Consider the following 25,773-nt stretch of genomic DNA (forward strand, 5'->3'; position numbering starts at 1 on the left):
GGGAAAATCCGAATAAACCATTCTGTTGCTTTTGAGATAAACCCCAAATCAATGTTAAAAAAAATTTAAAATATAATTAAATAACCCAGTTTTCCTGCCAAATTCAGTTATTCTGATGATGCAACAAGAGACGTATGTAAGCAAGTCTGGAAAAGCAAACTGAGGTTATGCTTCACTACGGTTTCATACAAAGAAACCAAAAGTTACCATTCTGTCAAATAGCTCAAATGAAGTAGATGATAAAAAGCCAAGCAAAAATGCTTAAAGCCAACAGCAGTCACAAAACCGTATTTAAGGGTAAAGACCTGGAAATTATTTTACCTACAGAATAAAGCCATGTCATGATTGTCCCAGTTTAGTTTACTTTACTCTTGCTATATAGTAGTACGAAATAAAAACAGTAAGACACTGTCTCGTTATGCTACGTTATACTCATTCCTTATGTCACAGCACAACCATTTTGATGTAATGGCTGTTCTTTTTTAAATAGAAAGACTATTAACTAAGTGATCTCCACTCCAATGTTAACAAAACAAAGCGATTCGGAACCAGCGTTTCGGGCCTGATCTTCTCTGGAGAGAAGACAAACACAAACAGAGAAGTCCAGCTGGGGAATCTCTGCTAGAGCCTAATCAGACAGAGGATGGTGCACGAACTCCTCTCCTACTGGCAAAAATCAGGCTCCGGGGAGCGAGACAACGCAGCTCCTCCTAATTCGTCGACAATGTGAACAAGGCATGTATTCAAAATTAAACAGATAAGAAAAGGTTAGGTGAGAACTGACCATTACATTACACCCAGTTACCAAAACAATGGAAACAGATCCACACAACATTGAATAAATGATCAAATCATTTTTTAAAAGCCTGAAAACAGAAGATAAAAGGAGGAAATCCATAACTGCGGGACTACTATGATTTCAATAAACATAGGTAGCTTGACCAAATATATTTATAGATATACTCTTTATTACATTATAATTTAAGAAATCTGTGCTCAGTCTCAACCCCCTATTTTTTTAGTTGGTATTAATTACGAGGTACTGAGTTCTTTGATCAGACATTTGAGTTATAAATGAAGAAGCTGGGCCTCAGCAGCACAGGCGAAAGTTAATTTCCACACTTCAGACTGAAGGGATGAATTACAACCTGGGGAAACGGGACAACTGCCAAGCAGGATTCCTGCTGGACCCGCAGCTCAGGGTGACTCCTGCGTCTATCTTTTCCCCGGGAAAAGATAATGTCCAGTCTGTCAGGTGCATCCTTGGCGGTCAAGCAACGGACATCCGAGTGCCGGCGAACGGTAATCCCCTTGATGCGGGCATGCTGGGGCACTGGGGCACCTCCTGGACCAGACCCACAAGTGTCTTTGTGTGAATAAACTGGCAGAGAGCATTTGGGCATGAGCAGAGGGTCACCAATGTACTCACGCTGGTGTATAAGAGTAGCTGAATGTCAGCATGGTAGGGCTGGTCTTGACCCATGTTGCCATGGATAAGGTAGACAAGGTCGGCCAAGTTATTTTTCAATTGGCAGCTGAGGCGACACCCGTCATCCAATAGGAGGTCTAAAGACAGCTGCAGCAGGTCCTCCTGGAGAAGGGATGGTCCATGTATCTTGACTCCATCCTCTGTGGAGTCCGAGAACTGGGCGCTCTGGCCGGCAAAGCCCACATTGATCTCGTTAAGCTGTTGCAAGGGTAGCTGGTGAAATCTGGTCAAAGGTGATCGGTTGCTACGACTACCGTAAGTCAACACATACAAAATACATTCAAACAAATTGTAAGAGGGCAGGCTGTGGGGAAGAATGTAAACTATTGCTATCCATGAGCCAGAACACATAGAGTGCCTTATGGGAGGAGAATACCTCTTGAGGTATCACAGAGTCCAGCAAGAGAGAGAGGGACTGCAGCTGCTGCAGGTCTTCAGGAAACTCCACAAGCCTCCGGCAAAACACCTGAATGCCATCCCTTTGATATTTAACTGCAGAGCTCTGCAAGGACCCAGTCTCCCCTGAGAGAGTCAAGGCCGACTCCACAACAAGGGAAGGGGAAAGAGTGGGTACATCTGCAGAACCGCCCCTCTCGCAATCGTCTGGTTTGAAGGTCACTCCAAGCTGTATGCGATGTATCAACAGTAGCTCCTTGATAGCGGAGCACATTTGGTTGAGCCAGCTGCTTCCTTGTTGGAAGTCTGGCCTGTCGGAAGACCCTGCGAGGACTCTCCAGACAATCTGCGGCGTCTTTCAACATCCAGGACAATCTACTTGCCAAGGTCGGCAGGTCATAACAGCCTGCCGTGAGATTCTGGGGCGCAGGTCAGGCTTTAGAAGGCAACTCATTGGTCCTTTGCAGCGGATCTCACAATGGAGATGCGACTGCATATGTATTCCCTCCTTCGACGGGTTCTCTGCGAGTGGATTCCAGGTCGAGCGCTGGCCCTAGAGGGCATTGTCAAATTCACGGCTCCTCCGTGGGCTGAAAGACGAGTGAGATGGAGGCCCGATCTAATAAGGTCCCCCCAGGTCCGGGATGGGAGCCACTGCAGACGTGGGGGCCCTTGTTAGCTGGCATCTCAGCGCCATCATCCCCAGACCCACCCCCAATCTGACAAGAGCCATCCGGGCGTGTTCCCTCTCTCCGCTTCCCCACCGCCCTGCACTTCCTTGATTTATGAGGAGCAAAATCTGCACCTTCCTGGTCAGCATGGAATTGCACTGTAGATCCCCAGTCTCTGCCAATGTGACCCTCTCCCTTGTCACAGTCCTCCAGACAACAAGGCTCCTTAAAGTGCCACTTCTCTCCTCGTTCTTCAGAGCTCTGTCCCATATTACAGTCCAGAAACAGAGCAGGCTCCAGTTCGAGAGGATGCAGGAAGCTAGGGTGTGGCAAACATTCAGGTCTTCTCTGTGTAGAAAAATGGATGGATGGAGTTTGTCGGGGGGGGGGGGGGAGTGGACATGACTTAACCAGTATTTATTATTTATGTATAATTCTTCAGCAATCATCATTATATGGATCAGAATTTAGATACTTTGAAGCGATAATTCTTTTCTTTAACCGTCCACTACGGTTATGAGAATCACACAATATTTGAGGACAAGTTTAAGGAATACAAATCGAGACAGAGATTAACTGAAGAGGAAATAATTTCAGAAGGGGGAAATTAATGCTTGAAGAGGAGATAAAAGGATAAAATTGTATCCAATTTAACTCCCCCCCCCCCCCCCCCCCCGTTGATGTTTAGAAAGACGCAGCCTTTTAAGGATTACCTACGCAAGGAAATAAAAATGCAATTCAATAACTGGGCATTAGCGCAAAATATGGCTACTTCTGCTTGCGCGTGGATACCAGAGGGACGTACTGTGAATTCTGGGCAACGCTCCAGCAAGATTATTTTGTGTTTTCAACGCTTGGCCGCGTATCACTTCAAAGCAGCCGACCATGGTTTGCAGAAAACGACAAGACCCTTGACGCAGGGGACAACTTCAGGTCCCCCCTCCGAGAGTTTGGTCCCCCGAGAACCTAGCCGATGACAGTCAGGGGCGAGCGAGCGACATCCGTCCCGCTTATCGGGCCTCCCGAAGGAGAAGCCATAAATCACTCCCTTTGACGTCCCCGCCGAGCCTCGGACTCCGTCTCTAGCTGACAAAAAGGTGAGAGGCGACTTCTGTAACCGCTTTTCTAACATTTCACTCCGCAAGAAATTTGCCTAATTTAATCACCACTGTGTAACTTATTTTGCAGAGTTTCTTTTATTTTTTTGGTAAAAAAGTTACCGGCAACCAAGTTTTAGGCCATTTTACCCTTTTACTGTTTCTTTTACTGAAATTCCTTCACATTTTCTCATAATTACGTACTTTCCATGAGACCAGTATTTTACAGCTGCAAAATGGCCATTAAGGAAAGTGTTTCTGGAAAGGGAAAAAAAAATCATCCTATAAACAGCGGCCATAAAAAAAATAAGAGCGATTTAATTTACACCACTACATCATCATCTGTTTGCACCCAGCATGCCTAAATTTCCATGCCTTCGATTTCTTTTTTTTTTCCTCGAAAAAAAAGCTGCTATAGATCACAGACAAGAAGAGGGAGAAGCTGAACAACATAAAAAAATAAGTATTATAACATCTGTTTTTCTAGGGCTTTCCATGCAGTTACTAATTTTGAGAAACTAGAACAAACAAGATAAGAAACACACAACAATTACACCCTTAAAATCTGCCTGTCCGTGATTGCCTCGTGATTGCGGAACACGACACACTTCTACGAATAAAATGAAAATAAACAGAATGTCGAAGGGCATTGCAAAGCTGCGAGGTAACCAATCAGAACGCGCTTTTGGGAGGACATGCCTATAAAGCCCACGGGGTGGATGGATGGGGCCAAAATGAAGTGTGGAACGGAGCCAGGATCATCCATCTATCCTGCTAGTACCTGACCCTCACCCTTTCCCTTAATTTATTTTTTTAATGAAATCTGGTGTATACAAACAAACCTCAGCATTTGTGATTACGGTGATGGATTATGGGTTACACGTCAGCGACTCTTATTATTCACGCCAGAGTCCTGCTCCCTGCAGGGGGGGGGGGGGGGGGGGGCTGTAAGGATTTAATGCTCCTTGTTATCAGAGTCTCCCATACCAGACTGTTACTTGGTAAATGGCGATAAGCATTGACATTAAACAGTTTGGAGTCAACCAGCATAACCCCAGCCAGCTTGGATGCAGTCTACAGCCTCTGCTACCTGTGGTGATGCAAAGGCTGGGGGGGGGGGGAGGTGAGGGTTTTACTGCTAGAGTTCACTCTAATAAAAGACCCTGGCTTTGTTCAGGGGACTGGTAAGGGAGGAGGGTGACCCATATGAGCTGAGGTCTGTGTGAAGGTCGGAGGAGGGTAACAACCGTAGGTGAACGACACGGGCCAGGAACCTGCCACTTCACCAGGAAGAACTCAGCTGTTGTACCTTTCAGTATTGTAGCTCTCCAGGAAAATATTAATGAAAAACACCACAAGTAACTCTGGATAGACATGTGATTGGGTGGAGGGACAAAACTGTGGAACGTGCATGATACTGGCCCCAGATTGAGGCATGCGGAGATTCAGTGCAGGCAGGACTGGGAGGTTTAGACTGCACTGCCTCATCATCACCAATAATTAATACTTCCTTCACCCACCACACCTCTTCCTCTGGGGGGGGGAAAGCCCATCAGCTACAGAGCTTACCTCATACTTCAGCTTACGCAGATCAATCCCGTTTTGAGGTTTCTCCTCTTCCTGTATGTGGGGCGGGGGGGGGAGAGAGAGAGAGAGAGAGAGAGAGAGAAAGGGAGAAAAAGGGGGAGAGAGGGAAAGAGAGGGGTACTCTTAGCCCAGCAATCAAAATGATAACAATAACCACCAACAAATCACATTGGGCCATAAACTCCAGGCCGGATCAACGCAAAGCAGCCATTACTAACAGCCACCTGATTGGCTGCTCCTTCTCTAACCAGGGCAGGGGAGGGCAAACTGGGCTGTTATGCACATTGCGACAAGCGCAGCCCCAGGATGAGCGAGACCTTCCATCCGGGCCGGGGGTAGGCAGCACATGCAGTTGTGATCCATGCTTTATAAGCCTGCGCCCCCCAAGACCAGATCCCCCCTCCTACTTACCTCGTCTGTCTCTCTACACTCACTATTAGATGCCTGTCCCCCCTGCAGAACAGGAGAAGGGTCACTTTCCCTGGCAACCTACCCCCCCATTATTATGGTACAGTCCGAGAGACAGGGCATTATATTGACAACCTGGCAAACTCAAACAACTTTGCGCCCAAAAGGGGGGGCTGGTGGTTGAGGGAGAGAAGGGTCACAGATACAGAAACACAGTTCACGCCATTAAACGCTCCCCACATTCTGCAATTACATTTCCTGAGGCTAGAATGGACGACCTAGCGGGTCGTTGGGACAATGGTAGGTGGTGCTGACCTGACTACGATTATTATTCATGTAACACACAAGCGGGCAGCATAACCCAGAAAAAGCCACAAACTACTTTCTATTTCAACCCTCAGTTTAATTTCTGGCTCCCAGGAACCCAATGTTCTGCATGATCAGCTGAAAGAGAATGAATTATGCCCCCGTGTGATTAAACTCGGCAGTGCTGCTCTTCCCTCCAAGGACGGCCTGCTTAACCGAGGTGCGATCCACTCCGCTTTCTTTTATGCCTGCAAACCCGTCCCCTCCAGAGCCATTGGAGACCCGCTTTATAACTGGATCAAATCTTCACGGGTCCTTCCTGGCCTTGGGCTGGACCTTAAAGGTACGGCGACACCGAAGCCGGCGGGCAGACACACCTTCAGGGCTTCGCAGGGGAGCGAGAGCTCGATGCCGGCCCCACCATTGAAGAGATTCATCTTGTGCAGCCTCCTCTGTACCTCCTCCTCGATGTATGCGCTGATCCTGCCCACAGAAGAGGGACAGCCATCAAACCACAAGGAAAACACCACCATACATTTGTAATTCTATTACCGCGTTAGAAGTAGGAAGGGAAGGGAAAAAAAAAACAAAAAAGCACATTTCTTTTTAATGATATTTACAGAGGAGAAGAGCAAAGCAAAGCAATTAGGTTTGTATTCAAATGTACACCGGAAGGCTCTATCCTCTCATTTGAAAGGCAATTTTAATTATTTGGCATGGGCTGACACTGGAGACTTTCTTGCTGTTTGCTGGCTGTTAAATGCTTTTCCTCCCAAAACCATCTATTAGACTCAAATAGTGAAATATCTCTGCGAGATCAGAGGCTCCCAAGTAGCTGTGAAATTAAACCGAATGTGTATGTTGGCGGGTTTATGGATTTTCAAATAGTTTGGGGTCTGGGCAGAAAAGGGGGCCCCCCCTCCAGGCTTCACCCCCCCGTCCGCGTCCGGCCGCCCACCTGTCGTCGGCGATGGGCAGCATGCCAGGTCTCCCGGGGCTGACCGGGGATGTGCCCAGGCCAGCCTTCTCGTCCCCGCTGCTGTGCCGGCTCCGCGGGCTGCCCTCGCTCTCCCGGATCCTCTGCTTTAGCTGCTGGATCTCTCTCTCTAGCCTTGGGGGGGGGAGGGGGGGGGGCAGAAAGACCAAAAGAAGAGGAGGGCAAGAGGGAGAGGGGAGAGTGAGAGAGGAAATCCAGCAGGGAAAATGAAAAAATGAGAAATGAGAGAGAACAAAAAAAAGATGGTGAGCAATGGGGGGGGGGGGGGGGGATAGTGGAAGGAGGGGGCTGAACTCCTTTTCAAACGGGCAGTCGTGTGCGAAATGACCAGCCGGGGGAGTTGGTGTCATCTGAACCCCCACCTTCTGGTGTAGTGGACGGGATTCGATTCTGAGAGACCGATCTCTGCGGACCCATATTCACAATCGGTCACAATCGATTAGGCAGCATTGGCCCGTCGAAACAGACATGCAACGGCGACCTGTGCCTTAGCGGCTATTCTCTCCGCGCGGAGTGATTTCCTCTGCCTGTTCGGGCAATAAAGGATGAAGGAGAAAGGAGAAAAAACTCAAACTCTACAGGGAGCTCAATTTAAACTGTATTCCAATTAGAAGCCGACAAGGTAAATTAGGCAAAACCTCGCACTGCCGAAATTTCATACTTGTACGTTCAGCTAAATTGGAACTCAGAGGAAATGATTCTTCCCGCCGATTTTCTCGAGTTACGCCGCATTAAGTCAGCGGATACCTGAGGAAAGTCGATAACCGTAAAGTTAATTAGCATTCCCCCCCCCCCCCCCCCCCCGACAACATGGGGCACCGGGTCGTCGACTCTGCAGCTGGCCCAAGGGAGAGCTGGCCAAAAAAAAAAACAAACAAATAAACAGGCCCTTGACTAAGCAGCAAATCAGCTCTGAGCGTTACTTAATGCACACGGTGAGGCCAAGCGGTTCAGGAAATCACACGGTTCAGGTGCGACGCCGTTGCGGCCTTTACTCGCACCGCCTTGGGGAAGCCCGTTAACCTCTGCTGCACTAGCGCATGTTCAGCTGTTAAACGTGTGAATATGGAGTGCCGTGAAAGCTTCCAGAGCAGCAACCAATAGCAGCAGCAAGCACAAACTCCATCATCACCACAGTGAATATGCCATTGGCAAGCCTGAAGACCTAGACTGAAGACCGAATGATCTGTGGAGAAACGCAGACTGCTAGAGTGGTGTTTCCCAACCCGGGCCTCGGGGACCGCCAGGTAGTCCACATTTTTTAAAAAACGTGGAACGTCTGGCAGGGAGCAAAAACGAGGACCGGGTTGGGAAACACTGAAGCCGGAGATCAAATGGTACAATACAAAGTCCTCTATGAGCCTCATGCTTTTTTACGTTACCTGAATGTTCTTATGTTGCACTTCTGGTCCTTAAATAGTCTTATTAGGTTCTTGCTTTGTTACCTGTTGTTGTGTCGCTCCTGCTCCAATCCTGCTTACACTCGTACCTGGGCTTTCACTGGAAGCTCAGCCTAGCCGTCCCTGGGCTTTCACTGGAAGCTCAGCCTAGCCGTACCTGGGCTTTCACTGGAAGCTCAGCCTAGCCGTACCTGGGCTTTCACTGGAAGCTCAGCCTAGCCGTACCTGGGCTTTCACTGGAAGCTCAGCCTAGCCGTACCTGGGCTTTCACTGGAAGCTCAGCCTAGCCGTACCTGGGCTTTCACTGGAAGCTCATCCTAGCCGTACCTGGGCTTTCACTGGAAGCTCAGTCTAGCTGTACCTGGGCTTTCACTGGAAGCTCAGTCTAGCTGTACCTGGGCTTTCACTGGAAGCTCAGCCTAGCTGTACCTGGGCTTTCACTGGAAACTCAGCCTAGCTGCACTTATGCCTCACTGACTCCTCAACAGCATGTTTGTAATGTGCTATTTGCCTCACTTTGGATGAAAGCATCAGCTAAATATCTAAATGTAAATGTAAATACACATTTTTCTGCTGCCTTTTCAGATGTGAGTTTTTACACGGTCCCCCCAGGGTCTGGACAGTTTCCACTCATCCAATGACGTAGACCCACCTCTCCCTGTCCAGCTCTATGGTCCTGTGCTCCGCCTCCAAGCTGGCCTGAAGCCCCGCCTGGCTGTGGGAAAGGTCCAGGCCGGAGAGCTTGCGCTTCTGTTCCTCCAGCTCCAGCTCCAACGTGGAGCTGAGCTGCAGGGCGGAGTGCCGTCTCTCGAGGCGTGCCACCGCCTCCTGCAGGGCCTCGCGCTGCTGCTTCTCGCGGCACTCCAGGATCTCCTTCTCCTTGCGGCGCACCTTCTCCTCCTGTCGGGCCACGTTGGCCGTGAACTCGTAGGTCTCCCGCAGCTGCTGCAGCTGGTCTGCACTGGCCAGGTAGAGCGACAGCTGCTCCTCCTTCTCCTCCAGCTCCTTCTCCACCTGGTAGAGGGCGTTGTCCAGGCCCGGAGGGCCCCGCTCCAAGATCTCCGCCACGGAGCGGCGCTCCTCCTCTAAAGCAGGTAGTCGCGTCTGTGACAGGCGCTCCAGCTGCCGCTCCTTGTAGCGGAGCCACTGATCCGCCTGCGAGATGCGCTCCTTTTCCTGCGCCAGCCTGGCCACGTCCTGGGCGCCTGCCTCCTGCCGTTGGTGCTCCTCATGGGCGTGAAGGAGCACACCCAGGGCCTTCCGCTCGCTCTGCACGTCCGTCTCCAGACGCTCCTTTTGCCGCAGGAGCCCAGCCCGCAGCCGCTCCAGCTGTGCCAGCTGCGCCACCTTGAAGTCCACGTAGCGGGCCTTGGCAATCCGCACCTCTGGGTGCTCCTCATTGCCGTCAGGCCGCGCCTCCTTGGCCTCCAGCAGGGCACCCCTAATGCCCTCCAGGACAGCACGCTCGTCCTCGGCCCTCTGCACATCATCCATGCGCAAGAGACCCATGCTCTCCTGCTTCTCACGTAGCTGCTCCTCCAGCCGGCCCACCAGGCGGCGCTGTTCTAGCTCCTGTTCCTCCAGCCGCCGCTTCTCCGCCTCCATTCGCATGGCCTGCTCGTCACGCTCCCGCCGCAGCTTCTCCAGCTCACGGAAGATCTCGGTCTTCTCGGCACGCTCCTTGCAATGGGCCTCATGCAGCCGGTCCTGCTCCTCCTGGGCACGGCTCAGACGCTCCTCCTCGAAGCGCTCCTTCTCGGCCAGGAGGTCGCGCAGCCGGCTCTCGATGTCGCGACTGCGGCGCATCAGGCTCTCCTCCTGCCAGCGGATGCGCAGCTGCACCTGCTCCGACTCCTTGCGCTGGGACTCCACCTCCTGCTGAATGCGCTCCAGCTCCGCCTTCTCGCACCTCTGCTTCTCCTCCATCTCCTTAATCAAACGCCTGGCCATCGGAGAGAATGTGAAACGTTAGGAAGATAACATATCAGGCTAAACAAGCAAGGTGATCGCTCAAGAGCGCCCCCTGCAGGTCATCTCAGGAAGAACAGCCTTTCTTTGACATACCGTTTATTCTCTAGTTTCTCCAGCTCCTCGCGCTGCTGCCTTTCGAATTCTAGCCTGTGGACGGTCGAGAGGCATGTCGTCAGTCAGGCAGAACCGACCCCATGTCGACAATGGGTGTTGAGCGCATGCTGACCACAAAGGCCCAAGCTGACAAATAAAACAGGGGGGGGGGGGGGTCGTGCAACCACTCTCAAGCCACTTATCAATCCTTGCCATCAGCCGCATTCTTTTTTTAGCTGGCTATGATGGAGGTTAAGGAGAAATAAGGATTGCAGTAAGAGGGAAGGCGATGAAATACAGGCAAACACAGAAAGGCACGACAGAGTCAATGGCGGGTTAGCATGCGGCGCAAAGCGGCAGCTGCATTAGCATGGTGGGGACGCTCTACCTGAGACAGACGGGCCCCTTTACGCCGAAGAGTCTGCCGCCGCAGGCCCGGAGAGAGCAGAGACACCCAGTTAGCCATCGCGTATGCGCAGTAGGGGGTCACCTCCATCCTGCCCCCCCCTACAGCCAGCCAGCCCCCCCCCCCCCCCAAAAAAAAAGATACAGCAGATAACACAGATCACGGCAGTAGGCTTTGCTGAGATACTGCCATAAGGTAACATCATCTACAGAAGCACCACCAAGTGCACACATAAGAAACTGCAACGGGGCCTGTTAGAGAGATGCCTGTAGATGCGACTGCGTGTTTGAATGATGCGAGTGCCCTGCGATGGGTTCGGCATGCTTTTGTGGGTAAACCCGCACCCGTAGCATCCAGGATTAGGCTCCAGACTCCTGAGACCTTGCATCCAATAAATGAATGTTGGCCCATTAAGGCAACAAGGTTTTCAATTTCGACAAAATCAAGTCCTGCTTGTGACAGCCATCAATTATGGGTAAGCTGTGGTACGGAAGCCCAGATGGCCTTACAAGCAACTATTTTGCCCATAATTACTGTTTATTAAATGGCTTTGTAATTATCAGGCCTACCTCACAGCTCAATAGGGCAAAAGGCACATTAACATCAGGCTTTAATTGTGGGAGCCACGCCCACGAGCTTATTGAGAGCCTGTCCCACAACCAACGTCCTCATTGACAGAGATCCTGGGGTCTTCAGGAAACTGCACCGCAGCTGTGCTCCGGAGGCAGAAGCAATTACCCAGGATCATTTCGGGAAGTTAAATAAACAGTCCGACATGCGGCCTACAACGTCTCACTTAACTAAAAGCAGACTGCCAGGTTCGTCTCTAGAAATACAAGACAAACTAACCTCTCCCTCACTCGGGTCTCAATTAGGTCTCCATTCTGTCAACAAAATTTCACAGAACATTCGCAGAATTTAAAACCCACTGTGTTTCAGCCCCGGGAGATGCCGTTCGCAGGATATGTCCAAAATTAGCAAACCTCCAGGTCCCACAAGTTAAGCAGAAGGTTGACAGCCAGCATTGCTTCTACACACTCAGGTCCATTTCCAGTGAAATTATACCACACCAGGTCATCACATTAATCTCAAAAGTCTAATAAATCTTTGCTTGGATACGCCATTAACCTTGCACTGGATTGTACCAGAATACCTCTCAAATAATAATAATAAAAAAAAAAGTTTAACCTTTTTAACAAGTTTAACCTCCTGTGGGCAAAAACTTTTTTTATGTTAAAAATTAAATTTTTAAAATATATAGCGCTGTCCGAGTTTATATTACTTTCTCTAGCTCACTTGTAAACACGGAGCCGCGATTTATGCCGAACCCCGGGGTGAAAGAAAAATGCACAATTAAAAAAGGTGAGCCCAGTCTGACCCCATAAAAACTCAATCTGCTCTAGAGGTCCCCAAGGCCTGTGGGAAACCTCAGTGCATCCGGTGACGGCGAACACCAGGGCAAAATGACCGGCACCCAGCCGGCCACAATCAGCACACCACAGAAAAAAAAAATAAAACAGTAGGAAAATTGTTTTAAATTGAAAAGAAAAGCCAATTTATTAACAATTTGTCACCAAAAAAAAAAAAGGTAAATGGTAGGACAGGATAAGGCATTATCAGTACCTGACCAAAGATGAATCACTCACTTGCCCAGCTATCTGCCTCCATTCCCCCCCCCCCCCCCCCCCAGGGGGATATTAATCTTGTGCAGCTTCTCGTACGTTTTTCTCATACATTTGTTTCTCCCGCTCTCCTTTTCCGGGAAGAGGGCAGTTTTGCAGACACCCCCCAATCCAGAAATTGTATTTCGGACTGAAATGGGAACCTGTCCTGAGGTTTAACCGATCTCCGCTGGGAATGCGGGGCTGACCTCACTCTAATCTCGTTGGGGTCTTTTGTTCCGAGGAGCATGTCGGTTAACTTACCATTTGACGGGTCATCTGATATGTGCCCGGACTATCTGCTCCGGCCTTTATTTTGCTATTTGTTTTTTAAGTGTCTCGCACCGAAGCCGACCCCCTGCTTCAATCTGATTGGCAGCACTTAGCAGGATTTCTGACAGTTAAAAGATTACCATAATTAAATCAATATATGCAGAGAGGGCCCGATCCTATGAAACGCTCCCGTCGGCAGAGCGGAGTGAGCTGAACCAGATTAGCTGGAATGCATCAGTCCTGTTATTTATTCCGACGATTCCGATGACGGTTAAGCGGGGGAACGCGATTTCTTTTGGCACGTCAGGCGAACAGACATAGCTGTTGAAAATGTAAATTCTGGACAGGAGGAGGACAGGAGGAGTGGGGAATATATATATATTATATCTTCTCATGAAAGTTTCATGAAGAAGAAGCTCTAGTGGGACTCCAGGGAGAAGGACAAGGCCTCCCACGCACACCTGAAGGAGGTGCCGATCTAGATCCTGGTGAGGCGATTACTGAGACACCGAAGGAGGCCAGGCTCGGAAATGGGGTCCTGGCACAGTCTCCATCGACTCCCACAGGGTGTCCAGAACTTCCAGGCACTTAGGTGCAAAATCATCCCGCATTTTATCCCAGACATTTGGAATTACAGATGCTGAAAGGCCATAAGCTCTGCTGAGGTCAAAGGAATTATTACAGAATTAACAGGATGGTTGCAGAGGTGTCAAGGCCCTAGGGGAGGAAATCAGGTGGCCAGCGCTGTGTCAGTACGCTTTGTTTGGGGAGTCGCTCGCTAACACTGTGCTGCTCATATTAGTGCTCCTCCTACTGGCCCGGAGGAAGGACTACAAATAGGAGGCAGACATTTCCAGTCAGAGATGTGACCCCCCCTCAGTATTAACACCAGGCAAGCTTAATACCGTCGAGTCTGATTGGCCAATTCGCACAGCTTTCAAGCGCTCAGTAAAAGCGAGGAGATGTGCACTGTTTACACACTCGCCTCGTAAGCCGGCACGCTCTGTTACCCCGTTTATTACTTTCGGGACTTTCGGCTCAAAATTAAAGCACTAATAGAATGTGCAGTGCAGTAGCCTCGTAGACTCTGGAGGAAATACTGCCCTGAACTAATTATTATAATTGGTTTTATTGTTTATTAATAATCTGTTTACCAGTAGCAGCTGCCAACAAGCTGCTAGAACAGTTAGAAATTCAGATAAAAAAAATAGTAATAAAAAATAAACAGAAAACATAGTAAAGTCACAAATAAAACATTCAAAAGAAATCACACAAAAGTGATTCAGGAGATGGAAAGCCAAACACAGCTGAACAGCAAACAACCAAGAATCAGATGCTCCGTAAAAATATGTTCAATCAAAGCAAGACAAAGCGACTGTTATCATTTGAGTCTCACACAGCATGAGCATACACACCCAAGGGTCAGGTCAGGTCAGAGCCGTAAACACTAGAGGGTGAGAATCCCGACCAGGATCTGTGGCTGAAACTTATTATTTTATCGGGGTTTCTCGGCCCGCACTTCTCCACATCGCCCCGTCGGTGTTTATTCCCCCCCGCCCCGGTCCACTGCAGGTTGACAGATACGCGTGACCACGCGCCACTCTCAAGGTTGTCCGGCAGCTGCAGCCTTAAATCAAGGCCGGTGTACAGAAAGGAGGCTTTCGGCAGAGAAGGTTGTTCGATCGGATGCTCGCCGGTGCTTTGAATTAAGACTTCCAATCTATTCCTGTCCCCTGATGCACGGAGCCTTGTGTGAGGAGTGGCAGGAATCAGAATTACCTAAAGCACATGAAGCCAGCCTCGATAAACTCAACGTGACAGGCTCACTTGCCTCTGGTTTTTCCTCTCAAGCACACGCGCACACACAGACACACACACGCACGCACGCACGCACACACACACACACACACACACACACACACACACACACACACGGACAGAGTCATATCAAAGAAAGCTTCTATAATATATACAAGTACAAATGTCACCTCACCACATCATAACTTGGCGATGTATGCATGTATATGCAGAACTTACAGCTAAAATAAAATGGTCATTTTTCACAGTGTCAAGGCTGTGAGGAAGATGAAAGAGGAAGGAGCGCTGAGAGACCAAACTCAGGGTTTGCAGTGGGGGGAAGTGGGAGGGGCTTGGGCAGCCAGGTGGAGGGGTAGGGGCGGGGCCAGAGCACAGCGAGTGCGGAGGGGCTGCTTGGGAATAGGCGGGGCCATGCACGTTGAAGCACAGGGTGCCTGCCTCACTTACCCCGGGTTGTAGAGCATGACCGCTGACAGGTTCTCGCAGGACTTGGAGAGGTCCGTCATGGACAGGCTGAGAGTGGACAGGAGCCCGCTCTGAAACAGCAAGCGAGACAGGGGACCTTCACGCGACAGGATGGAGCCATCGGTGAAAATCGCCGGATCACGGGTGACAAATGTCCCATTTCAGACCAGAGGCATGAGGGACAGAGTGTGACGAGGGCCCACGAATCAAATTTCACTGCCTCCTACAAGACGCCGGAAGGCCGACTCGAGACAATTTCGCATGCCGGAGGTGTTTTCAGTCGGCATGAACGACAATGACGCACGTGTGACCTTTCGGCAGACAGCTGGCAGCGAAATGAGGCCTTGCTTCAAAACCGAGCCCAGTCATGTGTCCAGGAAATGAAGAGAAAGTATCATGGCCTTCCCCAGACACACTTAATACAGATAACTGCATTTATTACATGGGGGGGGGGGGGGGGAGAAAGGCCACCACTGAACATGTGTGGAATTTAAATGGCTTTACCCCAAATGACAGTCGCCGCTGCTGTCTGGCATTTCACACCGTGTGCTGTACTTGTACTATGTTTTGCACTTTATGTACCGTGCTGTTGTACGCAGAATTTCCCCCATGATCAATCAAGTTCATCATATCTTACGTCATCTTAGTTTATGGCAAGACTGTCATATCTATTAAAGCAGAAAAGGCTGAAAAGATAATTAGAAGAAGAACCAGGAGAAATGATACTCACACACACACACACACACGTGAGTGTGCGTCTATGTACATAAACCATACATACACATATATGCACGTGTATTGTGTGTGTAAAAATGCAGCCTAATTAACATTAATGACAACATTACAGAGAAATGGTCTTGAAGGCATTTCTCTATTTTTCACATAGTAATGTTCATTTCACACATGTCCCTGATAAAAACTGTAAGCTCCTCAGGATAAAAGCCTTTCCAGAAGAATCGCTCCACATCTCACCAGACAGACAAAGTGCCGAGTCACGCCACCATCAAGGAAAAGGCCGGTCTGAAGGTGACAGGAGAGAACAGGCAGCGAGGAAGCCTCCTAAATATGCAGGGACCCCCTGCAGGTATCTAATTACCTGCAAAACTAACAGCATCTGGCTACCGGCTCATAAAACAAAACTCTGAGGCCTGACAGCTTCCCAGCCCTCACATGAGGAAGAACGCTCCTCACTGAAAAACAAATCTTCTGCTCTTCCAAAAATAAGACAACAAAAACAAACAAAAATGATATTTTAAGAAAGGTTTTGAGGCAAATCAATCCAATCAAATAAGCCGTATTTCCTCTGAGAAAAATCGCACGTCATCGGAAAGTCGCACCCAGCACCCTTGGGATCCCTTCTCCACAGATGGCTTTGGGGGCGCACAGTTAACGGGGGCTAAGAAGCCAGATCTGGGTGCAGAGCCAGCGGCGATGGCCATACCTTCCTCTTCTCCCGGAGCTCGGCAGCCTCCGTGGGGTGATTAAACCGGAACATGTTGGTCCGCCCCAGTAATATGACAGCACCTGTCAGAACAAATCCGGCGAGCCAATTACAGATGTATGGCATTGAGACACGCGGCCGATCGCGCACCTGCCATGAAGCTGGGAATACTCTCAGCTAGCATGAATATATGACTGTTTTAAAACTCACCAAAACCCCATCGGACCTCAAAGCACAGGTATAGCTAGCTGTTAACTGCATAAGCTGTATTAAACGCTTTTACCTGGACTGACTATTTTAACGGAAAGTGAAACAAAGTACTGCGCCACTGTAAGTCGAACAAACTAGCTGACCGCAAAACGTGAAAAAATATACATTTGGATTCAACCTGTACCCAGAATCCCTTTCAGTACCCACTTCCTCTCCCATGCACATATTACTTCAATCCCAGTGCCGTTAATGACTTCGCGGGAGTGACAAAGCAGGCCGAGCCGGGGACGTGATGGATTTCCGCAGCCGGGGTGAGAAATGGCTGCTGGGCACAGTGGCGGCGCCGCCATCTAAATGGGATATTGGCTAAATTGAAATTGTTATAAAGCAACCTGGCACGGCTTGACTTTCTGATTCCCACCCCTCCCACTCTTTATCTCGCGGGGACCTGCAGAGAATAGATTATGCGGCCAGCAGACACGATGCCATTCTCCCAGGATATCCAAAGTTTCAGCCCCCCCCCTTTATAAAAGGTTAATCCTCTTCCCACCTGAACTCCAGGCTGCTATCGGCTCTATCTGACAATTAACCACATGGCCGAGCCGCTTCTCCTCGCCCGCCTCCCGCCCCAGCGGACGTCGACTAGCGGAGACGGATTCGAGGATACTCCAGACCACTCCAATCCTTCAAGATCGTATACAGGGAGTATCTCTCTGGGGGGGGGGAGAGGTGTGTACGCGTGGGCATGAGGGGCAATCTGTTAATGTGATTTATCAACAGGCACACGTGACCCTGCAGGGAACGGACTGTTTTCTTCCGCTGTGATCAACGTTAAGTCAAAAAAATGGGGGGGGGGGGGGGGGGGGGGGCGGGTTCGAATGCCCGACACACAAATTGGCTGAAGTTCCTCATATCTGGCTGCCGGTTCTTGTTTGAAGCTTTTTTGGCACATTATCTCATGCCGACGAGCATCCCACTGGATCGGCATACGGTTAAAGTCCAGATGTGTGGGGCCAAAAGGCTGGAAGACCTGCAATATACACGGTGATGGTGCGGAGGGTGCACAGACACATGGTGGAGGGGGGGTTTGATCACCTTGGTTCAGCTGGCAGGGTTCTACAACCTGCACCCCATTAACGGAACACTGGGCTCCATCCAGCGGGACCAGGGTCACGGTGCCGCTGAGGTTCTCGAAGACGCAATGTTCGCTCTCCAGGTCCAGGCCGTGAAGAACTGGCAGAGAAAAAGAAGAGCATGAGAGTGTAAACTGGCCAAGCATCCAGAGATGATTAGATATGGAAACTTCAGAGTTCAGAGAGAAATAGCAGGACTTAACAGTATGTTCTAGTAAAGTTATATGAATGGGACTTTGGGGGGGGGATCAATATATATCTTGCCCTCACCAATGTCCTGCTCAGTCGTGGCATCTTCACGGCCAACGTAGGTCCTTCCTTCCTAAAGGGACAAACAAAAAGGTACATTATAGGCCCAGACCAAACAAAGTCTTCCCCAGCCAGAGAAAATCACAGAAACTCCTTCTGATGCACCACATCTGATATGATTCTTGGCCGCATATTTTTACATTCACATTAATAAAACACTGTTACCACACTTTCCTCAAAAAAAAGAGAGAACAGTCTCTCTCCTGCTCACCTTCAGATGATACAGGATGATTCCAGTACTGAGAAGGTCATCATCAATGCCAATTAAGTGAGGCAATTCAGAGTCCAGGACCACCCCGATCCCCTCCTTCCTTAAAGCAAGGGTCTCCTCCTACAAAAGACAAAAAACCCACAGCGTGAGATGCTAACACACATATAATGTTTTCTGTGAAGGTAAATGCTAACATGAAACACTTTTTATAGCAAAATCATAGGAGAACCATTTCATTCATGGCTTTGAGGACAACTGTGAACCAGCTGCTTGTCATTGGATGCATAAAACAGTAACCTATTTCTGTTTTCTGCTATTTGTGGAGAGAAGGTCATGTGACCTGGGTCATATGCTGATTCATTCCACCTGTCCTTTATTCACCAAAAAAAACAACATGTATAAAGCGATGTGTTCTGTTTCGTTTAGGCTCCATAATCCCAGACCATCGATTCCTTTCCGGGCCCCTGAAACAGCCCCCACCATATCCCATGTTTATCATCATATTTACTTGCTGCTTCCTATTGCCCCAAGGAAGTTCCTCAATAAAATATGTACCGCCTACCCCGCAGGGCCGAGAACCAGTAGTACTGTCCCGCGGTGACTAATACGAGTCTAAGGTGGAAGCTGAAAATCTACAGTCTACAGGGGAAGCTGAAGATCAGGACGGTACCCCCTGAAACGGGAACACTCTGGAGTCTTGGGAGACTCTCCTCAGAGGTGTTTTCTAGGTGTTGAACCAGTGAACCACTCATCCGGCCTAATGTTCCACTCTCACATTGACTTGTAAGTAACAGCGGCACCCAGGATCAAATCTGTGCCTGTGCTGGGTACCGTCGTGTGTATCGTTTGTCTCCTCGGAGTTGAGTATTTGTTGCGTCTGTCAACTTCTCTGTAGCTCGACACGCAAGAGTGGTGGATGCATCAAGCAGCCACCCGCTCTGATTTGTCCGCCACTCACAGAAGAGTGGGAACAAAGACAAAGAACCGGAGCCATGGTTTACGAGGACTAAAGCACCTGTCAGCGGAGGGGGGAACGACCTCATTCCAGCCTGCTCATTACAGGTTTATTTAATCCTGCACGATCATCCACAGTCAGGGTCTGCGCTGCCAAATCACTGGCCAGGAGACATGGCACAATTTTACTTTCCCCTCCTTGGGCAGCCAGTCAGCCTTGGACTCCAAGTGGGATCTTTTCCCTACTTGGGATCTTTGGGTCTTGTTTTTACTGTATGTTTATGTGACAACTGACCACGGACAGATTCCCAGTGTGTGAATGTATTCCACCAAATAAGCCGATTCTGGATTTACCACCACGCGGATCTCCAGGGTCTGTACCATGCTCATGTCGAGCGGAGCCCTACTCCATGGAACATGCTTAACCCAGGCAAACTCCACAGATATCGAGGTGAATGTCTGCAGTCTCCTCTATGACCAGAAACAGCAGCAAATAACATTTTTTTTGGTTGACATGCAGGTAACGTACAAGAGATCTGGGAAGGAGTCATTTACAGTTTCTGATGAAGGCACCCAAAGAAAACCTGCCCGTATAGACCAGAAGGTCCTGAATCTGAAGGTCTGAAGGTCCTGAAATAGCACAGCATTCAGCATATGCTCAATAACATTTCTTCGTTTGCCCATATAGGGCAAACCCTGCCTTCTGCCCAGTGCTTCCTGGGGTACTCTTCAGAATCATAGAGTGCACGTATTGGATATTTGGAAAACTGACTGATGGATGGATGGATGGATTGAACACTTTTTGGACTGTAAATGTACGGCACCTCCCATGCTCCTGAGCGGTCCAGCAATACCGGGCTAAAAACCACTGAAACAGAACACAGAACCTAACAGAAAGGACATGCATTGCTTGCTATATGTCTACCGCGCTTGTGTTTCACAACTGAGCAACAATAAATTAGAGAAATAATTCAGAACTCATCATTTATTCAACGTCCTTTGACATGGCGGATAATAGCATCTGCTATAACAAAAACAATGCGGTCGGCTCCCTCGCTCCATTCGCCGTTTGTCTGCCTGCCAAAGAGCAAGCGTGCTTTGTGCAAACAAACACGCAACCTGCAATAAAACATGACAGCGCGCCTGAATAGCGCCCAATGCGCTGCAGCCGCTGCCACCGCGTTCCCCCGAAAAGCGGCATTTCGTGTACACAAATGCTGGATGTCAAAGACGCAAATAATATACGGGATTTGAGGCTCTGTGATCTGTACACGAGGAGATAATTCTGCCCGGCAGGCCAAGATTTTATAAAACGGCCGATTACACCAAAAATATTACCATAATATAAACATTGCACTAAGAATCAATGGGCAGGTGGAAAATGCGAAAGGTAAATAGGTACTTAGGGCCCTATATGTGTTTTTTCATTTTTAATCTTCATAATTCTGTGACCAGAAAAGCAGAGGAATGATTAGCAGATTATTTACACCCTTCAAAGGCCACAAAGGACACCAGCGAGGTCCCTATAATGGTTTCGGGGGCTGCCTAGTTAAGGCTAATGAGCAGTGGCCATCTTGGATTTCCTTACACACACACAGCCCCAGGACATAACGTGCCTTGAATCGTTAACTGCCACCATAACCGGCATGTGGCTGTGCCCCCGAGGCTCTGGGTAGTCCATCAAGCCGCCGCGAGAGGCTGGCAACTCACGCACTCTGGGATTAGTGTGTCCTTAATACACATCTCCCATAACAAGTATGTCAGGAATTAGGAGGCCTGCCTTGACGGGAAACAAAATGGCCGAGGGACTCCCCCCCACCCCCCCATGGTCCACCCCAGCATAGACCGTCAGCATGGCCTCGCGAAACACACAAGAGTGTTCTTTAATAAATTCCAGAGGGCAAATATCCTAAATCACATGCCTGAGCCCCAGATCTGCGAGTGCTGGGCCTCTGGGTGCTTCCCTGACACCTTTGTGGAATTCTCAGCCTAAAAAGCCGCCCCAGGTAAGGTATCTGGGCCGTGCGGCACGAGTGCGCCAGTTAATCACAAGTCCCATTAAAGTCACACGCTCCACACACAGGTCTGCAGCCCCTGACAAAGCCACCGGAGGCCATCTGCCCGCGGGACTGTTTTTATACGTTTCTTTTTCTCCATTAATCATCACAAAGCAATAAGTCCTTAGCAGAGCATAAGAAAAGGCTCCTTTGAGGAGTGAGACTCGCAGTTCTACATGGTATTGGCCGCATAAAAGTCTGAAACGCAATTCAGTCCAGGCCAGTTTGCCCCCCAAACCCCCTATGCACATGCTTGGTAAATGTAAGTAAATAAGCAAGACATGTCCATCAATCTATCCATCCATCCATATTCAAAAGACTTAAACCAGTCAGGGTCACAGATGGGCCTGCAGCCTTCTCGAGGCACAAGGTGGGGTACACCCCAGACAGGATGTAGACAGGGAATATCTGAAGTTAAAAAAAAAACAAATTTAAGGCCGTTTGGGCTGCTGAAAACAGGTTTCCAAAACCCCAAGAAAGAGAACCTGAGGGCAGGAAAATGGCCAAAGGACGGGTTATTGGGGGCAAGGGTAGGATGCAGATGTGGCCGGGGAGGGGGTGCAGATGGGAAGGGGGCAAAGGAAACACCCCCCAGACGGAGATGGGATTACGGGAAAGGGAATAGCATCAACGCTAATCGGCCTATTTTAAAGCAGCGATGCTGGGGAGGGGCTCTGCCTTTCCCGCTCTGCTCCTCCTCCGCTGCCCCAATTAAATTACCCCAGCAACGTGTGCGGCCGACTCCTCAAGCATATCTCTCCGCATTAAGCCACAGGACACTTGCATCACATTTCTATGGAGTATTAAGTATTTCCCCAGACCTCCCATGGCTAAGGGAAAATATACCGGAGAAAAGTCAATATTGTGGATGGAAGAGGGTCGGTGGGTCTGTCGGTCTGTCTCTCTGTCTCTCTCTCTCCCTGTCTGTCTCTCTCTCTCTCTCTCTCTCTCTCTCTCCCTGTCTGTCTCTCTCTCTCTCCCTGTCTCTCTCTCTCTCTGACTTGTTCCTTCTCTCTCTTCTTGTCTCGCAGGTTGACACCGGATTTGGCGAATCCGATGAATGATGCTTCTACTTCCACCAAACCCTTCCTTTCAAAGTTAAAAGAAGCAAAGTCCCCCAACCCCCCCCCCCCCCCCCCATACACCCAACCCACCCCCCGCAGACTCTGACTGAGAGACACTGACTGCGATCCCGTGTCTAATTAAAGGAATCCTTCAAAGACTTCATTAGCGGCAGATCGGCACAGTCCCAGATTAATGTGGCGTGTCACTTTTATGCCACACCGTTTGTTTTACGAACTATCGACGTTCCGAGGGCACGTGCACGCGCACACTCACGAGGAGACGCACCACGGAAAGGGAGATCAAGCCTCCCTGCTCCTCTTTTCCAAGATCAGCTGGCAAACTTTGCTCTTGACGAATATCAAAGCTTTCCATCCCGTTTAAATCCATCATCACTACTGATGCCCACTTAGTATTCATGGTTAAAGTCGCCCCTGCATATGATATATTATATATACAGGTTATATATACTTGTATAATGATTAATACATCTACCCCATCCACAGGAAAATACTTATTAAAATACTTCCACCATGTTGAACTAGCAGATGGCTTCCAGTTTCCAAATTCAGAGCCCACTTGCTTTGAACTCAAGGTTAAGAACAAGACGCCAAATCTTCATCCATCGCCGTTGTTTTCGGTCAATAACCTTAGTTGTCAGGAGCACTTTTTCCAGCGGCGCAGGATCATAAACTGATTGACGATCAAGCAGAGCCCAGCTGGCCTTTTCGCATCGGCCAGGACAGCCATCCTCAGCCGATGCCTGTACTTGGCTAAGGGAGATGGGGGGGAGGGCTTTTAATTACATCTGCAGGAAACATGGCTCACGTGGGCCGGATCTGACAAGCTCTCTAATTAGCATCATCAGTCGTATCACAATTTATCAGAAAAGTAAGTGAAACTAGCGGAGGACTGCGAGAGAGACTCACCATGTAGCGATACGAATGTCTGTCCCTATGTTTCAATAGGGACAGAACAGCAGAGAAAGAGGTGCCAAGGAGTTAAACAACATGTAGGAAGTCAGTCAAAGTCCGACCAGATTCAATTATCAAGTTTGGAGAAACCGCCCCCCCAAATGATCAACCCCTTCTGAGATATCTCAGAGTCCAAGGGATTAAGCTTTGGTCTGTATTCCAATGACGTTTCAAATTAGTCACCATCGCGACACTCACTGTACTCACTTCCTGTCACGCACATGCTGGATGCATCATTAACGAGTCAAACCTCGGCTGCAGAAACTGGCTATTCATTAAGCGTTAAAGGGGCAGTTCACCCCAAGAGTGGCTTTAGGCCTAACTATCCATCACGGTTGTTCTGCTGAATTTTGCTGAGATTTTCCAAAACATTTCTATAGGCAACATCTCCAAAACTAGGCAACTCTACACAAAACAACCTAGATGGACAGGCAGCACTAAAGCCCTTTTAAACATCTTTTTCAGTTTTGGGGTGACCTACCCCTTTAATGCGGCGTTTGGAGCACGACTGCTGCACGCCAGTATCTCAGAATCAAGACGCATTATTTTGATTTTGTTGCCATTTTTTTTGTCAGATTTGGACACGATTAGCCAAGGAAACAGCACAGAGTTTAGAGCACTCTCATCTGCTGTACCTCCAAACTGTCCTTGGGTTGAACCAAGTGTAAGGATGGAACTCGGGGGCCTAGTGAGCTAATTGCATAGATAAACTGAAAACGTTTCCGTTGACAATGAATGTAACGAGACCCAGATCTCAAATACGATGCGAAGCATCAGCGTCCGCAAACCCAGGGAAGGTAGGCGGGGCAACATGGACTTTCTGAGGAAGGCAGGCGAGAAAAGATCGAGGTCCCCGTCCGCTTGCAGCACCACATGAAGCCGCCAGAGGAAAAAAAAATAGATGAAATGACCACTCTAGGGATCGTCCTTTCCTTCGCCGACCACCAAGAGGTCACACGTATACGAAGTGACAATGATGCATCAGGGGCAACGGTGGATGAAGCAGAACAGAGGCGAAACGGTAATTAAAAACAGCGGGGGCCGCCGCGGATGTCCGCAGCGGGCTAATTAAAGCAGAACTGCCGAGATGACGGAGTCCTGAAGATCGTCCGGAAACTTCAGTGCTACGTCAAGAAGGCTACATACTCCTCGCTCCGCTAAAAGGAACCAATGTGAGAACGACAACCCTTAACGACCGCCGCTATTAAAGGCTTTTGAAAGCCACTATTCACGCATGGAGACACCTTCACACTCACACTCCTACAAATCTATGAAATAACCCTTCTGGTTACACACAATTAAGAAAACCCTGTATAAAGCAGAAAACTCACAAAAAAGGTAATTATCTTCAGCTGACTTGCTGGAATCCACTATCGATCTCATTACACTCATCAGAAAGGCAATTCGAAGTCTGTGGGAAAAAAAATCGCCAATGTTCTATTTTAAATACTGACTAAGGGAATTGGTACCTCAATTAATTAACAGGTACCCAGATTTCACAATGAGGGGTCTAAGCACATCGAAATAAGGCAGTGCAAACACAGAGTGTTGATTAATGGAGTTGGGATCGAGCTTTGAAACCACCAGACACTCCCAGTGCACCATCGTGATAAAACACACTTGCATCACCTCCAGGTCACATAGGAAAGGCAGCGTGCAGATAACGAGAGAACCTGGTCAGAAGTAATGACAGGGAACGTGACAAAGTGGTGACAAGCAGGGACCAGAGATGAGCCTCAGATCTCGGGCTCCGGGACAGACGAAAGAGACCAGGGGAGGTCTGACCACCCTACATCCCACACAACATCACCTGTCCCTTACAGTCAATCCAGCAACAATCACCTTAAAACTACAAGGAAGAGAAACACATTCATTAACTTAAAAATACATTTAAAATAACAGGCTCTAAATGTTGTGAATGCTAGACAGGAAGGCTACCATTGCATTTCTTAACAGGTGATTTTTTTTTTAATATTCTGGTTTGCCTGCATGGCCCAGAACTCTGGCTGCGTGGAGGCAGCCAAGGGAGTGTGTTTCTAACAGGAACAGCTAACACCACATTAACACCTCTCCGCTGATACAGCAACCTGGTCCTCAGTGACTCTCCGACTCTTCCCACCCACCAGGGTCTGGAAGCCAAGACGCAGATGACAAGCCTCTAAAATTGGTGCAAAATCAACAGCAACTTTAAAAAAAAAACAAAAAAAAAAAACATCACATTCAGATTTTTTCTCCACACCTATTAAGCTCCAGCAATAACAAACCAACTCACAAAACAACCAGATAAGAGTAAAATGCTTTTAGTTCTGTTTTTTTTTTTAACATTATTGCATAACACAGATATGACGCACTTTCAAATTATGAAATAAAAAACGTTATTTTAT

The 25,773-nt window shown here is 48.8% G+C and overlaps 1 protein-coding gene across 7 annotated transcripts in view; it reads right to left on the bottom strand.

Moving 5' to 3' along the window:
- The window catches only part of kif16ba (kinesin family member 16Ba), a 66,448-nt gene that overhangs the window by 20,038 nt on the left and 20,637 nt on the right, over positions 1–25,773 (bottom strand). For 2 of the 7 annotated variants that reach the window (XM_072709502.1, XM_072709508.1), the window contains exons 13-24: positions 18,343–18,462; positions 18,093–18,144; positions 17,785–17,922; positions 16,480–16,562; positions 15,021–15,109; positions 10,804–10,836; positions 10,416–10,469; positions 9,004–10,293; positions 6,913–7,065; positions 6,332–6,437; positions 5,652–5,693; positions 5,223–5,273 (exon numbers count right to left, since the gene is read on the bottom strand). In XM_072709502.1, coding sequence (XP_072565603.1) covers positions 5,223–5,273; positions 5,652–5,693; positions 6,332–6,437; positions 6,913–7,065; positions 9,004–10,293; positions 10,416–10,469; positions 10,804–10,836; positions 15,021–15,109; positions 16,480–16,562; positions 17,785–17,922; positions 18,093–18,144; positions 18,343–18,462 — 2,211 coding nt within the window. The remainder of the gene's footprint in view (positions 1–5,222; positions 5,274–5,651; positions 5,694–6,331; positions 6,438–6,912; positions 7,066–9,003; positions 10,294–10,415; positions 10,470–10,803; positions 10,837–15,020; positions 15,110–16,479; positions 16,563–17,784; positions 17,923–18,092; positions 18,145–18,342; positions 18,463–25,773) is intronic. The other 5 variants (XM_072709503.1, XM_072709504.1, XM_072709506.1 and 2 more) reach the window with 5 other exon arrangements.

This window comes from Paramormyrops kingsleyae, chromosome 3, assembly GCF_048594095.1.
Source record: "Paramormyrops kingsleyae isolate MSU_618 chromosome 3, PKINGS_0.4, whole genome shotgun sequence".
Taxonomy (NCBI): domain Eukaryota; kingdom Metazoa; phylum Chordata; class Actinopteri; order Osteoglossiformes; family Mormyridae; genus Paramormyrops; species Paramormyrops kingsleyae.